Source organism: Thermothelomyces thermophilus, chromosome 5 (assembly GCF_000226095.1).
Source record: "Thermothelomyces thermophilus ATCC 42464 chromosome 5, complete sequence".
Taxonomy (NCBI): Eukaryota; Fungi; Ascomycota; class Sordariomycetes; order Sordariales; family Chaetomiaceae; genus Thermothelomyces; species Thermothelomyces thermophilus.
The window spans coordinates 3,449,110-3,469,110 of NC_016476.1; the positions used below are offsets into that span (position 1 = coordinate 3,449,110).

At 55.6% G+C, this 20,001-nt stretch overlaps 6 protein-coding genes and 1 non-coding gene across 7 annotated transcripts; 5 read left to right on the forward strand and 2 right to left on the reverse strand.

Annotated features, from left to right (window-relative positions):
• Nucleotides 1–626: 626 nt before the first annotated feature.
• Nucleotides 627–2,539, forward strand: MYCTH_2309314 (uncharacterized protein). Its single transcript, XM_003665439.1, has 4 exons — nt 627–1,063; nt 1,137–1,209; nt 1,275–1,415; nt 1,477–2,539. Exons 2-4 carry the CDS (start codon nt 1,138–1,140, stop codon nt 2,404–2,406), a joined length of 1,143 nt encoding a protein of 380 aa, XP_003665487.1. The 5' UTR covers nt 627–1,063; nt 1,137; the 3' UTR covers nt 2,407–2,539.
• On the forward strand, nt 2,540–3,636 carry MYCTH_2309318 (uncharacterized protein). The gene has a single exon (XM_003665440.1). It carries the CDS (start codon nt 2,673–2,675, stop codon nt 3,429–3,431), a length of 759 nt encoding a protein of 252 aa, XP_003665488.1. The 5' UTR covers nt 2,540–2,672; the 3' UTR covers nt 3,432–3,636.
• Nucleotides 3,637–6,091: 2,455 nt separating this feature from the next.
• MYCTH_2309321 (uncharacterized protein) lies at nt 6,092–9,034 on the forward strand. The gene is made up of 2 exons (XM_003665441.1): nt 6,092–6,546; nt 6,620–9,034. The coding sequence occupies exons 1-2, from the start codon at nt 6,385–6,387 to the stop codon at nt 8,717–8,719; spliced, it is 2,262 nt and encodes a 753-aa protein (XP_003665489.1). The 5' UTR covers nt 6,092–6,384; the 3' UTR covers nt 8,720–9,034.
• A 1,062-nt stretch (nt 9,035–10,096) lies between these two features.
• On the reverse strand, nt 10,097–10,194 carry MYCTH_t151. The gene has a single exon. It is a non-coding gene; the product is annotated as a tRNA-Ser (tRNA).
• A 34-nt stretch (nt 10,195–10,228) lies between these two features.
• MYCTH_2309322 (uncharacterized protein) lies at nt 10,229–11,313 on the reverse strand. Its single transcript, XM_003665442.1, has 2 exons — nt 11,114–11,313; nt 10,229–11,025 (listed from the first exon to the last, which is right to left on the reverse strand). The coding sequence occupies exon 2, from the start codon at nt 10,912–10,914 to the stop codon at nt 10,678–10,680; it is 237 nt and encodes a 78-aa protein (XP_003665490.1). The 5' UTR covers nt 10,915–11,025; nt 11,114–11,313; the 3' UTR covers nt 10,229–10,677.
• A 606-nt stretch (nt 11,314–11,919) lies between these two features.
• On the forward strand, nt 11,920–13,201 carry MYCTH_2309323 (uncharacterized protein). The gene is made up of 2 exons (XM_003665443.1): nt 11,920–12,123; nt 12,193–13,201. The coding sequence occupies exons 1-2, from the start codon at nt 12,005–12,007 to the stop codon at nt 13,166–13,168; spliced, it is 1,095 nt and encodes a 364-aa protein (XP_003665491.1). The 5' UTR covers nt 11,920–12,004; the 3' UTR covers nt 13,169–13,201.
• Nucleotides 13,202–15,074: 1,873 nt separating this feature from the next.
• Nucleotides 15,075–16,933, forward strand: MYCTH_2316063 (uncharacterized protein). Its single transcript, XM_003665444.1, has 2 exons — nt 15,075–16,197; nt 16,235–16,933. The coding sequence occupies exons 1-2, from the start codon at nt 15,416–15,418 to the stop codon at nt 16,545–16,547; spliced, it is 1,095 nt and encodes a 364-aa protein (XP_003665492.1). The 5' UTR covers nt 15,075–15,415; the 3' UTR covers nt 16,548–16,933.
• Nucleotides 16,934–20,001: the final 3,068 nt, after the last annotated feature.

Genomic DNA, 20,001 nt, shown 5'->3' on the forward strand with positions numbered 1-20,001 from the left:
CAAGACATCGGTTTTGGGAGATGTCCACTAGTCAGAACTACTAACCAACACTACAAATCAGCGGCCGGCGACTAGCTCTGGGATCGTCGCCAATTCAAGATTTGCTTGCCAACCAGCGGTTCCTGCACGCCCCCCGCTCTTGGTGTACACACTTCAGCGCCCAACACCGACTTGTCGAGTGCGGTGTGTCTTGCTGCTCGACTCACAAGCCGGATTTCTTTACCAAATTTTCCCAATTTTCCCCTCCACCAGGAATCGGGTGACGTTCTGAGTCAATCTGTCGTTGACGGCATTCACCTCGACCTCCGTGACCCAAGTTAAAAACATCCATTACTGAACACTATCAGTACTACCCTACACTAGTACAGGCATCTCAGCCCGTCCCCACCCCGATTGCCACAATCGTGGTGTTGGTGCAAAGCGTTCTCCGTAGACTCGGTTCATTTCAGCAAAGTTATCGGCAAACAGATATCTACGCATTACTTGTAGCAGAAAAAGAGCTTCGTCTTCTTAACTCGTCGCACAAAATTTCCGTACAGGGAGCATTGCATCGCGGGGAGCGCCGTTGACTGAGAAAAGACGCCCAGCCGAGCCTATGATACCGATTTTGACAGAAAAGTGGGAACCAGCGCGCACAGCTCGGGCCAAAGAAGCCGTCGCATTCCTCCCTTGTGGGGATGAGAACCTGGAAGGGGGCAATCTTCAAACTGTGCACACCCTGTTAGGATTTGGATCGCTTCCCACCTGATCTAGACCTTTCTCTCTTCGGTCTCGGGGCTTATCGGCCTTTGCTATCAGTGTCCGATTCCGACTGCATTGAGCGCATCGCAACACATGCCCTACGGTTGACAGGTTCTGGCAGCCAAAGTCCAGTGGTCCACGTCTAATACCGTCCCCCGGCTGCGATCATGCCGCCCGCCGACAGCGACGCGGGCTCCGCGCCGGCTGGAAGCAACTCCAGCGACTTTGTGAGCACACCACCCCAACGTCGCTCATCGACATCCTGCCTCTGTGGCTGAACGCAGCTAACATGTCGTTGTTCCCAGGTGCGCAAACTTTATAAGTACGATGAGCCCCATGCACCATGCCCGACTGCCCCGTCGCCCAGACACACAGACTGATTGATCATGTTGCAGGATGCTCGAGGATCCCTCGTACAACTCGGTAGTACGGTGGAGCGCCGAAGGGGACAGTTTCGTGGTCCTGGAGGTACGTACGATTGCCGGCCAGGAGCCCAGGGAGTGTAAAATGCTGACTCGTTCTCCCGCTGGCAGAACGAGAAGTTCACAAAGACGATTCTTCCCAAGCACTTCAAGCACAGCAACTTTGCGAGTTTTGTCCGCCAATTGAACAAGTACGACTTCCACAAAGTCAGGCACAACGAAGAAAATGGCGAGTCGCCATATGGGCGAGATGTAGGTTGTCACACGGGTTTTCGGGATGGAAATCTGGGAACGCTGACCTCCGGATTGGCAGGCATGGGAGTTCCGGCATCCCGAGTTCAGGGCGGACAGGAAAGATAATTTGGATAACATCCGAAGGAAAGCTCCGGCCCCAAGAAAGGCCCCGCCGGCCGAGGATGCTTTCCCGGCATCGCAGCAGATCATCGTCCTGAGCGAATCGCTCACGGCAACCCAACATCAGATTCAAGCTCTACAGGAACAGTACTACGAACTCGAAAAAACAAATAGGCTGCTGGTCAGCGAGGTCCTGAGCTTGCAAAAGATGGTTAGGGCCCAGAGTCAAGCGTCCAACGAGCTGATCACCCATCTGAACAACATGGAAGACCGGCGGCGCAACAGCCGCCACTCGGCGCAGTCTAGCAGCCACGCCGGTCAGGCAGGCCAGAACCACCATGCCGGGGCGATGGGTTTCCTGCCAGATGGGTCGGACGAGCCCGCACCGGAGCTGCGGCGGGCTAGGGAAATCCTCAACGGCGTATCTCCGGATGTCCAGGCCGACAGGGAACTGGAGAGGCTGTCCATGGCATACAACCAGAACGGATCCCCGGCAAATTCTGCCGGATCATCCGTCATGTTCGCGCATCCCGGGACTACTACTACTATGCCACTTGTCCATGACCCCCTCAATGATCCCCGCCACATGGTGTACCCTGTGGGCCAGACAACAGGTATCGACCCCTTCCATGCTGACCACATCCACAACATCCCGTACAGTCGGCCGTTGAGCAACCCCAATGTCCCTGCGGAAGCGCCGTCACAAGCCACTCCGCCGCTTAAAGAACAGCTCGGGTCCATGTGGCGTGGAAAGAAGCCGCACATTCTTCTCGTCGAGGACGACAAGACATGCGCGAGAATTGGCTCCAAATTCCTCACCAATGTGGACTGTAGCGTCGACACTGCGGTGAGTGAATCGGCGGGGTTAGGTCGCAGGAATGATTGCTAACGCTGGCTTTGTAGCGCGACGGTCTTGAAGCTGTGGAAAAAGTCAACCGGGACGCCGAGCGGTTCGATCTCATCTTCATGGACATCATAATGCCCAACCTGGACGGCGTATCGGCCACGGCTATGATCCGTATCGTCGCGCCACAGGTTCCCATCGTGGCGATGACGTCGAACATCCGGCAGGAAGACATCCAAACCTACTTCCAATTTGGTAAGTTCGACCTACCGCTATGTCAGCCACCGAACCCCTCTAACCATTGACCAGGAATGAACGACGTGCTCGCCAAACCCTTCACTCGGGACGGCATGGCCCGCATCCTCCGCAAGCACCTCGTCCGCATGCTCAAAGACCCGCAAGCCGCCGGCCTGGCCGATGACCTGAGCCAAACGGTAGCCGGCGCGCCCGCTCCGGCTACTCAAGCAGGCTATGTACCCGCAACCATGGCGGGTATGGCCCAGGTCAAGTTCGAGCACACGCCTATCCAGTCACCGTCCACCGCCTCCTCGTGGCACTCTCCCGGTGGTCAAATGCACCAGACATCCCCCAACCTCGACGGCGGCGGGCCTGGCGGCGGGTACATGGCTGGGCCTGGCGGCGGTATGGTGCTTACCTCCGGGGCCACGCAGAGGCCGCCGTCACAAACCCCGCACCACCCCCATCACCAGCCCCAGGCCCGGCCTCAGCAAGGCGGGTACGCCGGGTATATGACGGCACAGCAAGTAGCAGGAGCGCAAGTCGCTCAGGCGCAGGCGCAGGCGCAGGCTCAGGCTCAAGCACAAGCACAGGCTCATGCACAAGCACAAGCACAGGCTCAGGCTCAGGCTCAGGCACAAGCACAGGCACAGGCACAGGCACAGGCGCAAGCACAGGCGCAAGCGATGAGGGGGATGGCTGAGAGTGCGCATATGGCAGGGCTGCAGGTCGGCGGTGGAGGCGGTGGAGGAGGTGGGGAGGATCGGCCGGAGAAGAGGCCGCGATTGTACGGGCCTGTAGCAGGGCAGGGCGGGGGGGGCTATGTGCAATAAACAGCGCTCTTGTCGGCTGTCCGCGGCTCTTTGGGAAGATTCGTAGGATGATGATTTAAAGGTTTTGTCGACTTCAATCGAAGGCGATTGTTCGAGAAAGTCGCATGGCGAGAGAATCGGATGGCTACGGGGCTGGGATCTGGACAGCTTCTGTTACGAGTCGTATTGGCGTTGGGTTTCGCGTCGGGAGGGTTGGGTTATCGGTCGGGATCTGGTCGGACTTGAAGGATCTATCGAGCTGAACAGAGCTGGACTGTATCTATGCGGACATAGTATCGAGGCCGAGGACTATGAAACTATAATTGGATAGGCTTGTTAGTCTTATCAACCCAGCCAGCGTTGGCTCTCCGACCGGGTGTCTCGGTGATAATGATGGCCGACGGGATATTGCCATCATCAAAGTGCGCGGATGCCGTGGTGCATGGCCGTGCGTCGAGAGACAACGGGGGCGACCGCCGCTTGCCAGCTCAAACGAATTAAAGGGGATTTCGTCTTCCCATGGCGTTGTCGGAGGGGCCGTGAAGATCCAGTCGGCGATCGAAGCCTGAAGAGTTCACGTCCGGATGTAGAGGCCGAGTTTATATTCCGAAATGGATGTGCTTCATCGCCATTGCATCCCATTTTCATTTCCACCATCCGCTCTCGAACCGAACACCCAGAGCCCTGATCAGCCAGGTGTGAGGGCGTGAAAACGCCAGAAGAACTGAAATTAAAAGCAGGGGCAGCGGCGTTTTATGGATGAAACAGGCGGGAGCCTTTGCGTCCTCCTCCGAGGTAGTAGGGGGTTGTGGCTAGCGGGAAAGGCTCCAGAGATTGTTTCAAGACGCCCCCAAAATGCGGGGAGCCTCAAGTGTTAAAAGAGGCACCGACCTCGCCTCGACAAGAGGAACGAAAGGCTGGGTGTTGTTGTGTCGGTAACAGGGCGGCGAGGACAGAGAGGTAGGGTAACTCCCGAGTACCCTAGACAGGTCTGCTAGGCGTACAGCGTAGGTTATTAATAACTAGGTGTTAAACAGGTATGTATGTACAAGACGGATACGTGCACACATGTACGGAGTAGTTATGTAGTTACGGTACTCACCGCCTCATGATGGTGAGCATAAAGTTCCTGACGCTGTGGTCAGGAGCGATCACGTTGCGCCGTGAAGAGGGTCGAGGTGGGCGGGATGGAGAGATAATGCGAAGGAGCTGTGAACCAGCGGATTCTGTACCGACGGCTCCCTCACGCCCTCGTGTAATCATAGGGTCCGCGCTCGAGTCGCCATGTTCGGCAACCGATTAGGGCCGTGCGGGTTTTGAGGTTTGGAAGGGGGGGAGGCGAGGGGGTGCGGTCGTTTCTCGGTCCCACGAGGAGGGAGTCTCTAGGTCACTCCATTTACGGAAGGTAGCAGTAGTCCCCGGAGAAGGACGGGGTATGAATATATATGTGTGTGTGTGTGCGTGTGTGCGCGCGCGGCTATCTACACTACGCTACACTTAGTTAGGCAATGCAAAGGAAAGCATCCCGTTCGCCCGCGGGGTGTCCAGCACTCACCGGTCCAGGCCGCCGAGGCTGGAGATGCTTGCCTCGGAGCGCCAGAGGGCATGGTATGTTGGATCCTGCCGTGCCGGCTAGCGTGCTGTGCATATGTGCGCACGGAGATAGGCGTATGCTACACTACGCAGTATAGTAAGTAGGTACGTAAGCTCGGTCGGAATGCACGCAGGATTTTCCCATTTCCTCTTCCCCATCAGGGTCTGGCGCGTTCTGGGCTGCTGGGCGCCGGGGCTGGACCGGGCTGGGCCGTCGCATCGCTGCAGTAGTCTAGTGTAACGAATTAGACTACTTCGTCAGCTGATTTCCACGTGTATGTACGAAAACTGCATGTCATACATACAGTCATGTAAATTCACCGCAAAAGTCAACTCCTCTGCAGACTGTATCAGCGCGGGATGGATGAAGCCCACATGAAACGACGCAAAACACGCCTGGTTGTCGTGCTATGGCACTGTACAGTCCGTTGTTCAGGTGGCCCGTGTCCCGGGTGCTCTGTCGATAATGCTAGAACCCGACACACAGGACGGCGAGGAGGGTTCACAACGATTACAGAATTGCTGTCGGAGCTCCGGTGTGTTAAGAAGGTTAGAGGGGCGATCTCCGGTGCCCTTCATCGTCCGTTCCAAATGGCCTGTCCAGCGCTGAACCGGTGAAAGAATTAGGTGTTGTGATATGTTCGGTATGTACCGTACTGTTACATCTGTCGATTCTTTCTGCAGCTGGGAGTGGCCAGTGAGTCTACTGCTCTGTGAAAACTACACCAGTCTTTTGTAAATGTCTCTGTCGCAGCTAACTGTTTTCGATCCCCATCTCACCGGTTTCGACTTGATCCATCCGGTGTGCATATCGATCTTCATGTCGGGAATGTTCTGGGCCAGCCTTTTGGTGCCGCAATCTCGGGCTTTTTGGGTTTCGGCTCGTCCAGAACGGCATGCTGCATGATGTTGCCCACATTCTGAGGCCTTGATTGGCGGGTTTCGCTAGTACGGGTAGTTGGTCTTTGTCTCCTGGTCTCCCATTCACTTGTGGGGGCCCTGTGACGAGGGTTTGGCTGGGCAAGTGCTGCGGTTCGGGAGGTCGTCGGCTCCTCGCGCGAAAAAGATGTTACTTTCCCGGTAAGTTACAATGTACATACATACATACGAGAATACGTATGTTACGGGTTCAAGTTTGCCCTCTGCACCTCGTTCTTACAGCCTTGCAGCAGCCACAACCATGAAGACCCCGCACCCCACTTCAACTTTTGAGGAATGCAGGTAGTCAAGAACCTTTGACTCATAGTGCGACTTGCCGGTTTGGTTGTTATGATTGACCATTCTCACCCCTCGGCAAGCTGACACCCTGCAACTGTCTCGAACCAGACGCCAATCCGCAATTAACGCCTTGTAGCCGTAAATCGGCCCCAAGAAGCATTCAATGTCGAAACAACAAGGCGGCAAAGGTGGGGCAGGTACGGGCAAGGCGAAGAAGCCTGCCAAGGCTGGCGCCGACGAGAAGAGGGAAGATGTGCTCCAGGCTGTCATCCTGGCCGACTCATTTCAGGATAGGTTCAAGCCATTCACACTGGAAACTCCGAGGGTATGGCCATCGCTAGCCCATTTCCTCCCCAACTCTCCTCGGTTGTGCAACGGTGTGCTGACTCCCGCCTCAGTGCCTCCTTCCCCTGGTTAACGTTCCGGTGATTGAGTACACCCTCGAATTCCTCGCCTCCAATGGCGTCCAAGAAGTATTCATTTACTGTGGCGCCCATTCTCAAGACATTGAGCGCTACATTCAAGACTCCCGGCGCTGGACTCCCGGCAGCACCACGTCCCCCTTTTCTTCCCTCGAGTTCATCCGCGTGTCGGATGCGAATTCGATCGGCGACTTCCTCCGCGACTTGGACAAGCGGGGCATAATCGGCGGCGATTTTATCCTCGTCCATGGCGACGTCGTGTCGAACATTCAGCTGGATACTGCCCTGGCAAAGCACCGGGCGAGGAGGGAGGCAAACCGCGACGCCTGCATGACCGTTGTTTTGCGGTCTGTCGGGGAGCAGCCTCACCGTGCGGCGAGGGCGAGAGGAATCACGCCCGTCTTCGTTGTTGACTCGACAACAGGACGATGCCTGCAGTACGAGGAAACACATCCGCTCCAGAGCGAGCATTACGTCAATCTGGACCCTTCAGTGTTCTCCTACGGCGAATTCGAGATCCGGACCGATCTTGTTGATTGTGGCATCGATATTTGCACCCCAGACGTACTGGCGCTTTGGTCAGAGAGCTTCGACTACGAACTGCCGAGGAAAAACTTCTTGCATGGCGTGCTGAAGGACTGGGAACTTAACGGAAAGATGTTGTACGCCGAGATTCTTGAGAACGGATACGCGGCACGGGCGACCAACCTCCAGATGTACGACTGCATCAGCCAGGACATTCTCGAGAGGTGGACGCTCCCCTTCGTGCCTGACAGCAATCTTCTCCACGGCCAAACTTACAAAAGAGTAAAAGGCGGTAGCTACGTCGAGGATAACGTTGTGGCTGAGAGGGGAGCCAAAGTAATTCAGTCCGCCGTTGGGCGGGGAACAGCTATTGGAGCTGGTACCGTCATCCGCGGGAGCGTCATCGGGAGAAGGGCCAAGATCGGTAGGAACGTGAGGATCGAGAATAGCTATATCTGGGACGATGCCGTAATAGGCGACGGGGCCTCTGTGGTCCACTCAGTGCTAGCAGGCTCAGTCGTTATTGGAGCGGACTGCCACATCCCCGAAGGCTCACTCGTCTCCTACAACGTACACGTCGACAACGGCGTTCAGCTACCCTCGGATCCACCAGCACGAATCTCTGTGTTAACAGCCGATGGAGAGCGCGCCGAGACCGATGTTTCTCTAGTCGGCAAGGGTGGGAAGGGAGCTCTATACCAAGTTGTCGCTGACGAAGAGGACTCGGACGACGAGGACGACAAGAACCGCGACCCGGCGATTCTCCAGAGCTCGCTCATCTACTCCCTCCGAGGCCTCAACATCTCCACCTCCTCTATATCCACGCTGGTCTCGGAAGACGAACATGCCTCAGACGATGACGCGTCACTCGCCGAGTCACTCCAAGGAGGTGATTCCGAGCGCGCAAGAGACCGGCTGTCGTCCTTCGCCTCCGACGACGCCGCCAAGCCAGACGGTGGTTTCCACAACGACGCAGTCAATGGCCTCGTCGACGCTCTCCGCGCCGAGGACAACGACGATTTCGACAGCGCCAAGCTCGAGTTCATGGGCCTGCGCCTTGCCAACAACGCCTCCGACAGCGCCATGCGCCGCGCCATCGCGGTGGCGTTTGTTCGCCGCGTCGCCGAGCTGCTCACCCCCGAACACGGCGGCCTCGAGCCCGCCAAGGCTGCGGGCAAGGCCCTCACCGCCAAGAAGGGCGCCGTCAAGTTTGTGCGGGAGGTCGGCGTTGGCGGGGAAGGGGTCGCGCAGCAGGCCGAGTTTGCGCTCGCGCTTCAGAAGGCATTGGTTGGGGCCAAGGAAGTGGAGGCTGGCCGAGCGGGTGCGCTACTGGCTGCGTTATTGCAGCAGCTTTACAGCCTGGATGTACTGGAGGAAGATGGCATCTTGGCATGGTGGGCGGACAAGAGAGCCAGTGAGGGCGAGGGCATGGGCGCACTGCGGGACAAGTGCCGGGTATTGGTGGAGTGGTTGGAGAATGCCGATGAGGAGGAGAGCAGTGAGGAAGAGGATGAGGAGGATGAGGATGAGGATGAGGAGGACGACGACTGAGAGCGACTGATGTGATTGATTCGGTGTCACGATGGAGCAAAGTGGTTGCCATTGGTGACGCGCCCAGTTGTAAACTGTTGGGCTTGTTATATCAAGGGTCTCTCACAGCCTGTAGGCGTGCCACTTGTTTATCGACGTCGAATGGCACGAGTGATGAGCTAACACCAACGAGAAAAAAAAAAAAAAAAAGACAAAGGTCACTGGGTATTATACAAGGTAGATGGTACCCTAAAAACAGATATCGTTGGCTTTGCCAAGCTTCACAGGACAGCTTCCGGTGTCTGCGGTACAAGACAGACAAGGACTTCGGCATAGCTCATATATGCCCGTGGCACCGTGACTCGTTGCCATAGGATAGTTCGTGTAGTCATAACCCGCTCATGGAGGGCAGAGGGGCGGACGTGACCATCAGGTCTTAATAGTTGAAAGCTAGCGGCCGCGCCCTCAAGGTCAGAAAGAAGTTACTCAGGAGGCGTATTGCCTGAAGGGCAAGACGGAGAATCTGTTGCGTTGGAAGGCTTTCTTGCGTCCCCTCGCAAGGGGCACATAGATTGCCCCAGGTTCCAAGCGAGAAAGAAGAGATCTACGATCCGTACGCTTCGAAAGGCCGTCAAGGAGAAGAAGTTTTACTGTCGGGTTTGCAACCATGCATTCATGTAGGGGTCGGCGTTGAAGAAACATCTTAGTACCGCCAGGCATGCCGCTATACTTGCTGGGAGGAAGCGCTTCTCGTATATCATCTATGACGAGTGCTTTACCCTGTCTACACCATTGGTAGGGCGTTTTGGTAAGCCTAAGCATACGGTCAAGGCCGAGGGAAGGCCAACCTTTTATTGCCCTATCTACGGCCGTATCTTGGACGGGAAATCGTATCTGATCAGACATCTCAGAACATCGGCCTATGCCAAATAGGCCGCTGCCACGGATAGTCCGTATTGCGTTGCCTGTAGTCTCGCCGTGAAAACACCCGATCTTGCGGCACATCTCGTCTCACCGGCATATCTCGACAAGGCCGGCAAGACCCTCCGCTGCGAACGAATGCAATCGCAATTTCCGCAGACTATCTGCAGCATGGATTCCAAAGGACCTATAGGCCTCGGACACCACGAGAACACCAAAACTCGTAAGGCTCAACACCGCCGTTGCTGCTAAAGGAGAAACTCCGTCGTGTCAAATGCACAAAGATTTTTTTGTTGCCGAAAGTATTCGTTAGGAGGCATGGATCAGAAACCGATAGATCAGAACATTAAAGCGGTATGTCAACTATTGCGAATCGTAGCGTTGAGAGGGCGCTTGGTATCAAAGCCTACCAAAAAAAAAAAAAAAAAAATACATGGATAGACATCGATCACAGTGGGAAGACGGCCAAAAACAAATCGACAACTACAAGATTCGAACTTGTGAGGGCGAACCCAACAGATACCATGAATGTGGAGGATTCAAGTCTGTCGCCTTAACCACTCGGCCAAGTTGTCTGATTACGTGATTTCGGGAAGGTGCAGCTGGATCCGTAACTCATAAAGTGACATTGACGGCCCGGGGATGCGGTCGTGCCGGTTTGACTTGACACCGCCGCAGTCCGTAGTATGGAGACTGGTAAACTGAGGGAGGGTGGTTGCGTGGCGGAGGAAGGGCGAGGTGGGCGAGCGTTGGCGTGGCGGTGCAAGGACGGTAAACATGCGTCGAGAGATCAAGCAGTTTGAGGGCGCGGCGGAACTTCTCTGCTTGGTATTTCTTGGTTCCGCAGTTCAGATGTTTGGTTGTCGAGGTGACACGCAGGGCATGAAAACCCTCCCCCCCCCAAAAATTCAAAAGACGAACGAAGGAATTGGGACTGTATTGGGCCTGCGGAAGTTTCAATGGCGTCCTTTGCGCGCAGATGAAAAGGGGACCATCCATCAAAGCGTTCGGATCGAGAACCGGGTGGTTGAGGTTCGCACCGGCTCGCAACTTTTACTTCAGCGTGTGTTCTCAGGGGGAGCCGCGGCCGTGACTATCCTCCTCTGTTCCTCGGGAGAAAATAGTGCTGTCCCCTGCTTCAGGGCGCTCACGAGAATCTGGAGCGCGTCGTTCTTGAAGTCGTCAGCGGCGCGCACCTTGTCGAGGTCTTCGGCAAACTCTGTCGTTGCCCGCTGCAGGTAGTATGACGTGAACTCGGCAGCGACTTCTTTGTCAGACTTTTGTGGCGGCGCCATCCTGATAAGCTTGTTTTCCGGCGGACTATTGCGAAACTGAGCAGCGCAAGTTGGGCGTACTCTCTCTTGAAGGGTTGTGCGATTGTGTCGGTTGTTGAATGTGTTCCGAGTCTACTCGGTAAATTTGAGACCAGGATCCGAGAAAATGCGATGTGCCATTGGTTGGCAGGGGGGTTTACAGTGAGAGGAACCCACTCACCTACGAGTTGCGGGAGAGGAAAAACAGCGGGTCCATTACTCCGTACTTGTATCTTATGTGAACTGCCAGCAGGATGCACTTCGGTAGGAACGTCATGTCAGGGCGACACATATATGGAGCTCTCGTATGGGCTTTGTTGCCCTATGGCAAATGAAATGGTCAACCACGCTAACAAAGTGTTGGTCAGCCAGTTCGTGGAGGGGTAAGCCGGGCACTCAACGCCCCGCGGATGCGGCTGCGGGAGGCTGAGCTACGGGACAAAAGCGACTAGGGAGGACTCTCTCTCCGAGTTCTGCCTCGGGACAATGCCGACTTGCAAGGCTGCTCTCGTCTCAATGAGATGTACCCGGACCCGATCACCACGAGCTAAAAAACGCCCGGCTGGAACGGGGCGATACCTGGTATGTACGAGAAAGACGACGACGAACCAACTGAGCCCACACTACTAATTGGGATACCACGAGTATAGTCGCATCAACAGCTTCTTAAGCCACTGTATTAGATAATAAGACCCCGCATGACTAAAGCAATCGGTGCACTGCCCGAATGCTCACTGCGTCGTATTCAAGGGCGCAATGCGATTGGACGAGCCTTGTATAGGCGGCTCACAGGGCTGTTGTTTGAGGGCGGCTCGAGGAGGTTGATTGGACCCACTGCTCTTGATCGCGAAATACGACTCAATCTGGATTTGATTTGGTTGAGAAAGGTCGGGAGAGTGTAGTAGTTATAAGTCGGCCACGAAGAACTTGATCTGAAGATGGAACTCCCGAAAGGCATCGCCCAGCTGCGCTTTAGCATAGCTGCACTCGTCTGTCTTGCGTCCTCGAGTCTACCCGACCGAGACGAACTTGCGATCAGAACTCTCTCCTTCCCTCCTCTTACAAGACCAATATGGAGTCGGGAAAGTATGTGGAGGGCAGCGTCTATTTCTACGCCCCAAACAAGGGCGCCCCGGTGTTTTTTGCTCTCGCCTTCGCGGTGTCCGGAGCACACCACGTCTACAGCTGTGCGTGAGTGAGATGCGGACACCTTAACCTATCTTTACTTGTCCCTCTTGCCGGGGCGCTAACTGTGACCAGCCGCTACAGTTGCTGGCGTATGACTGGGATCTACGTCTTCTGCGCCCTCCTTTTTACCGTTGGCTTCGTTGTGCGAGAAGCGGGCGCCTTTGACTACGGAGACCTGAACAAGTTCATCGTCAGCACCTGCTTGATCTACGCGGCACCGTATGTGTCCATATCCCATCCCACCTACACCGGGTGTGAAAGGCGGTCGAACCCGCTGACTCCTTCCCCGTCATGTAGGCCTCTCCTCGAGCTAGCCAACTACCACATCCTCGGCCGCATCCTTTACTACGCGCCCTATCACTCACCAATCCACCCGGGCCGGGTCCTCACCACCTTCGCCTTCGTCTCCTTCGTCATCGAAGTCCTCAACGGCAACGGGGTCGCGTACAGCGTGAACCAGTCCCTGGCCGCCTCCAAGCAGGAGACGGGCCGCGCCCTGCTCAAGGCCGCGCTGGCCATGCAGCTGGGCGTGCTCGCCCTCTTCGTCCTGCTCGCTGCCACCTTCCACCGCCGCTGCGCGCGCGCGGGGCTGCGGAACCGGAACCTGCTCGCCGCCCTGCACACGCTGTACGCGTCCACGGCGCTGCTGAGCGTCCGCACCATCTTCCGCGTCGTCGAGTACTGGAGCATCTCCCAGCACGACTTCTGGAACCCCAGCCGCGCCGACCTCGACCGCTTCAGCCCCATGCTCCGCTACGAGTGGTTCTTCTGGGTGTTCGAGGCGTCGCTCATGCTGGCCAACTCGGTGCTCATCAACGTCCGGCACCCGAGGCGCTTCCTGCCCAAGAGCACAAAGACGTACCTCGCCATGGACGGGACCACCGAGGTGCAGGGGCCGGGCTACAAGGACGGACGTCCGTTTTGGCAGACGCTGGTCGACCCGTTTGACCTGTGGGGGTTGGTTACCAAGAAGGATAAGGGACAGAAATTTTGGGAGGAAGCAAACGGGGGCCGGAAGGGGGCGACGGGCGCCGATTCTCAGGTGTGACTCTGCGTCTAAGCTAAGTGTGGTTTCTCTAGGTTGTGCTTTGTCTTCGAAGAAGCGAAATCGGGTCTATCCACTCGAGAGGTCCGGGCTGCCATTTGGCGGTTTACCGAGATCAATCGGAATATTGTCTCTTTGCATTATCGTGATATCTGAAAAGTTGATCCCTTTTTGCTGATTGGACTGGCTGTACCTACGTGTAGCCATGTCTGCAAATGATGCTATCACGAGTATTCCGGAGTGTAGAGACAGGTATATATGCGGTGTGTTGTACGGTGACATCGACATTTCCATTATTAATTTCGCAGTCGATACCCAAATTTGGTAGATATCCTACACGGTTCTTCCCGCCCCCACGCCTTAACCAGCATTTGCGGGGGTTGGATCACGCCTGTATATATGTATGTATGTACCTAGGTATGTAATATGTATGTATGTACGATACATACATACACACGCAGAACATTCATCTTACCGATCCGCTGAAGGATCTGATGCCTAGCGTCAACCATAGAAGCGGCCGTGGAAGGAATGGATGCTTCCAACGCTAAAGATTCAGCGGTCTGACGCACATACTAGTACAGCATTTCTCGGCAATCTGCTTCCTCTCACGACCCAGTGAGCTAAGCCACTGCGGCCAATTTGAGATGGCTCCTTGTAAGCTCATAGCACGGTGCACAGCACACACACTTTATTATTACGATATACATAACTACATATGGATCGTAATTGTTTCAGCGTGCCACCGGTCATCCCGCATAGCTTAACAAGTACTCCGTAATGTCATGTAAAGACGGCATAGCGAACTGAGTAATCAGCCACGTGCGAGCACCATATCCTTCTCCATCAGGCGTTTGGCCAACCACGAGAGGGGCCGGGAATCTCCGAGCTCCGCGATGCAGGACTAGTGGGGCTTCCGCCTCTTGAAGAGCAGCAAGAACACTCGCATCCATTTTGTTATCGATCTCTTGATGCCGGCGGTGTACGTTCGGTTTCGCGATGTCAGGTAATTTTGATTTTTATTTTATCATTTTATTCCATTTATTATATTCTTTTCAGAGTCCCAAGGTAGGGATTCAGGGATTCAAAGTGCTGTATTGGGCTCTGAGGCATGCAATGGAAGAGGATGCATCCAACAAACCGAGGCATGTGCCCAGGTGCTGATTGCGAGCTCTTGGTCCCAGTCGCGTTTTTTTTCCCCTTTTGGCCATTGTACTTTTGCTACAGCACTTATTTGGTTTCTCGGAGCCTGCAAAAAGTTTAGTGGCTTGATGCACAACTCGCACTTGCATGGATCCTTCTCGTTGCTTGCTAATGTCCCCTATGTTCAGGCAATCGGTTGACGGTTTGGTTCTCGCTTTGTTAGGAGCACACCGCCTCGAGGATAAGCTTCCTCCAAGTTCGAACCACACTTCGCCGCCGCCTTCCGCGAACCTCGCTTTTGTATTCTAGAAGAGTGACAAGAGATACCCAAGATCCACGACCCCAAACCTGCAAGGTGAGAAGCTTGGCATGAGCATCACCATCACAAGACATAACGGTTGTAGCTGATCAGTATGTATGTACTGTATGTACCCGCACTACAAGTAAGGGCACCGAGCTCCACCAGCCGTTGGTTGCACTAAAGCGACCGAGCTCTCTGGCTCTGGCGTGAATTGGCATTGACAGTGGTACGAACAGTACGGATTACAGTACTGTACACTACATACATACGGGTGCCCAACCTCGCGGCCCGGCGGGAGATTAGGTCATTGCACAGGGTACCGACCTCTCTAGGCTGCCGCTTTTCCAACAAACCAGAGCAATTCCCGCCCGGCGGCAGTGCACCCACCTGCAGCACCACAGGACCCTAGTGTAGCACCCAACCCTTGTTCGTTCCTTTTCTTGTCACTCACCCCATCTCTCTCGCCCGCCCCTAATTGCCTGGGTTGGAGTCGGGGACCCTTTAACATCAGATCGGTTCCCACCCCTCTCCAGGCAAGCTCGTCGCTACAAGGAACCGGCCACGGGCCAGAGTTGTCGACGACTTGGTTTGAAACAGAGCGACCCGGCCCCGGTCAGATGATTGGTGCATTGGCAAGGTTGTTCTTCGGCCCCTATCGATACACACAGCAAGCCGAAGCGATCGTCAACTCGTCTGCTTTTATATACCAGAGGGCCCGAGACGGCACCCCATTCGCAGTTATCAGCTGGGCTCGGTGGACACGACATTCCTTCGCAACTTCTGGGAGGAGAACATAAGGGTTCGCCATGGGGAGTCCTGCTCGAGCCCAGACGCTCCCACCTCCGCGGAGTGATCGAAGGGGGCCCGAGATATACCTCCATTTGGAGTTCAGGGTCTCATGGGGCGGCAAGAAGCAACAGTCTCCCAAGAGCCACCAACTCACCTTCAGGTCCCGCGGCTCGAAGGAGAGGTCGCCCGCATTCCCCCGCCAGGTTCCGGCACCCAACACCAACTACCTCGCTGACATCCACGACTTCGAGCAGAGGCAATCGAGGCTTCGCGAGATGCGCCAGAACGCCAACCCAAACAGGCACCACCAGATGCAAGAGTACTACTACCAGGGAAACCAGTCGGGAAATCATCTTCAAGTACCCATACCCATCATCCGGGAACCGGAACGGCCAACGAGGGCAGATGCGCGGCCCTCGTCGCACGAACGGGGCCGATCAGCCCCGCCACCGTTGGGCGAGAACCCGTGGGACGTCAGCGTCGTCCCCAGTCTCCCGGCCAGGAATTCGGACATACCGCCTGCCAACCGGCGGATGGCGGAGATCCGGAGGAAACCTTTGCCCGCCCCGCCGTCGCAGTTCCGCCTCGGCGAAGGAGGGCAGCCGTGGTCGGCGTGGTCTCTGCCGGACGGGTACGATCCGGACACGGCCCCCAAGAACGACGAGGACGCGCGGGGCTACGAGGACCTGCCTGCCGTTGCGCCGCCAGCCGATCGGAACTCGACGACGTTCGCCACGAACCCGACAATGGTGTCCACCTTCTCGCCGGGGCCCGCCACGTTACCGGACCCGGATTCCTCGTCACCGGAGCGGGCTCCGCGACGTGGAGACGGGCAGGGCGAGGGAGCTCGGGGCGCTCTCGGCAGCCATGATGACGGTCGACAACGGGTTCGAGAGCCAGTGGTGGTACCAGGGCCGGCGGGACACCGTCATGGGCACCGACGAGGTCCGCGTCGCCGCCCACCACCGCTGGTCGACCGGCCCCATCTCGGCGACGGCGAGCCCCTTCGACACCCCGCAACTTCCGGCCGGCGTCGTCTCCCCCATGACCGACGCCGCCTTCAGCCCCGCACAGGTCCCGGCGTCGTTGCTCCAGCGCACCTTGTCGACGAGGTCGGAAGAGCTCTGGTTCCGTGAGAAAACGCAATAGCGACGATGATTCAACCATTTGGGAGGGGTTGGGATTTGGGGAGAGGGGGAATCGTCCAGCCGTCCCCCCCCCCCGTCCGTGTTCAAGCGGACGATGTTCAAGCATCAGCCGGGCCTCATATGTGCTTGGCTATTCCATTTTGTACAAATACCGCAGGATATTTACGACGACATGTATCAGCGGGGCTTTTCTTCTTCTGGGTATTGACGGCGGTTACCGGAGTTTGGGTTTGGCATGTTTCAACGTGGAGGATATCCACAGGAGGAAAAAAAAAAAGCGCATCAGGTTTCGTACCTATCTAGTCTTGCCTCGTTTGGGGCATACAGAAAGGGCGGCTGTTATTGGCGGCGCCTCATATAACTAAAACTAATTTCATGAATGATACCAGATCTGGTAGCTGTCTGGTTCTATGCCCAGCACGTTCGTTTGGTTTCTCTCCAAGCGCCTGTCCTATGACCGATGGATGCCCTTGAAAGAACTTGTCGTACACTCACTCACTACACCATCTGCTTTCGTACAGAAATGCTCGCATCGACTGGGTGGATTGGGGCAGAGAAAAACACAAGTGTAGGCACCAATACCCCTCACCATCATCCGAGTGGCCGCCGAGCCGAGCTGAGAACCAGGGCCGACAGGACCTGTCGGGGATGGAGGGATGGGCCTCAAAAAGGGGGAAATTGGGGAGTGGGCTGGTGTGAGTTGATCGCGGGTACGAAAAAAAGGCTACACCGGCAGCGTATGTACGCGATGGCTCCCTGGCCGTCAATCGCCACCTCTCACGCTCTTACGCCACGGTGACCCCGTAAACCGGCCAGTGCAATGGGTGGCCACAACCACAGTCCAGGAACACAAGCACCAAAAGGGGGGGGGGGAACCAGTGTCTTGCTTCTGGGAGGGCACAGGTCCTGCAGTCGTCAAGCAGCGAGCAATCTTGTTACAGAATACAAACCCTGTCTTCCGAGAACCGCTGATGCTCACGCCGCCGATGCCGCACATATACTTGTGGCTGATGTGTGTGTGTGTGTGTGCGTGTGTGATCAGAATCGGATAACGGGAGCGGCAGGCAGGCAGGGACACTTTCTTCCCCCTTCTTTCTGTACGGAGTACAAGTCGAAGTATTCCTGCCACCCCGGAATTGAGCCACCGACAGGCGGCACAAGCAACTCACAGGCGCTCCACCAGCAGGGAAACAGTGGGATGGCGTCGGTATGCGAAAGGGTCGATGCCGATAGGCAATCTTTGTTCCTCCAGATATCGTCGGTCGGCGGTTGCCCCCAAAGAGCGGTCTCCGGTACAGCCGAAGGGCCACGCTGACATGGTGTTGGTGACACGGTGGTGGTCAAGGTGTCTGCAACAGTACTGTGTAAGATTTGGAGATTAGTTACTCATACACTAGACGATCCACGATCGGGCCGGGGAAAAGAAGAGAAAAGAAACAGATCAACCCGAGGCTGCAACGTTGCTCTCCGAGGCGAAATGGCGCTTGAAAGGGGTCACGATCCCAAGACCGATGCCCCTTGCTGTCCTCGACCTGGGTCCTGCGTACCGGGTCCAATGGCGGGGCTTTTACGACGAAGTCGGCACGGCAATCGCTACGGATTACGGATACACGGAGACAGGATCCAAGAAGCTACGGACGTACTTGTACTAGTATGTACACTACGGAGTACCCCTGAGGATTTTGAGATCCCTCGTGGTGTAGCATCTGCGGTATCGTACACTACTAGACCGTCAGAGGTTTCAGTTCGTGAAAGGTCATCGGCCTATATAGCACCTGTATTGTAATGGGTCCTATTTACCTCGCACACACGCACCCATAGGTACAGATGTGCATGTTTGTCTCACTGTGGCTTATATAGAACGCTGGCCCGGAGACAGCAATCGAGTTAGGTCGGTGCATTATCAGCCATGGGCCGGGTTGTTCTCTCTCTCCCTTTCTTTCTTTCCCTCTCTCTCTCTCTCTCTCTCTCTCTCTCCACCAGGCGGCCGGATCCGGGACCTGGGCGACGCTCCTTTGATAGTGCATGTAACTGTTTAGTTATAATGCGATGGGTCCCTTCAGGAACAGGCAGCTATATTCTGGCCTTGTCGGCGTCCAAACCATGACAGGCGATGCCCGAATCCCCGGTCTCTCCTGCGCCACCCCACATATGATACCCAGTATGGAGTAGTGTCCAGATGTTGCTGCTTCATGAACCGCCGGGCGCCAGGCAACCTGGGCAACATCTGATCACGTTCAGCTCTTGTCGGCACTGCACCAGGCGTTACAGAGAACTCTGGGCGGGCATTGTCCTGTATGTACCGTACAGATCGGTTTCGTGAGCATACACATAGGTATAGGTATGTGCGTCCATGGATTCCATGCATACACCGGCTCCGACTTCCGAGTAGTTATTTGCATATACGGATGTACATAATCCGTACAGTTGTTGAAGTGTACGGATCTTTGTAGTGGACCCGTGCTGCATGCCCCCCCCCTTGGCGTGGCGCAAGATGGGGTAGGATTTACTTTAAGCTCCCAGAGAATCTTGCTGCCTGGCCCCAAAGGGCGGAGCCAACATGCAACACTCGAACGGATACTGCAAGGTACTTCCCCGTATGTATGTACTGTACATACTCTGTACACATACATTTACTAAGTATGTGGTAGATGGATGGATGCGGAAATCAACGATCTTCGTATCTCTGCTATGGAGTTCGGTGGTGGTGGTTTATGGAGGAAGAAGGAAGAGGCTGACCAGGGCCTCCCTGCAGGGAAGATGTGGGTGGCTGCAACCCTGGGTGGGGCCGGGACCCTAGTGGGGCCCGGTCCACCACAATTTACTACCTTCAGTTGGTCTGGTGGGCATCTCAACCACAAACACCAGAGCAAACGTAGTGTAGGAGTATGACCCCGGAACTTCTCCACAACGGCCAACGGCCCGCGATGAAGGAGACTCTGGATCTAGTGTAATTTGAGATGCAAGCCAGCCAATGTTGGTCTGGATCGCTCTGGCGTGAGCTCGTCCTGCGGCCGCCGTCATTGGCTTCGGAGTGTCCGTAAAACACTTATAGGTAACTCCGTACATACATATATGTACAAGTATAGTGTATATCTCGATGTCCAGTACATATCTACTTACATATTTCGCATATACACTAGTTATACACATTCTTTGCTTGTAACAGCCAAGCAGGGGACCAAGACGCCCTAACGCAAAGCAAGTATGCGCATACATATATCATACATTTGTATGCATGTACTGTACATTATGTATGCCACATCCATACGCGCTTGGTGTACTCTAATGTAGCCCTTGAGCTTTCAGGACAACTGTGTACGAAGTATAATCCGTACACTGACAAACCAAGGAGCTACTGCGGAGTATCCGTAGTAATCCGTAGTGTAATCACTCCGAAAGGAATCCCCTTGTCAAGTTCCGTCGTCACCAGCCCAGCCCCAGAGTTCGGAGCC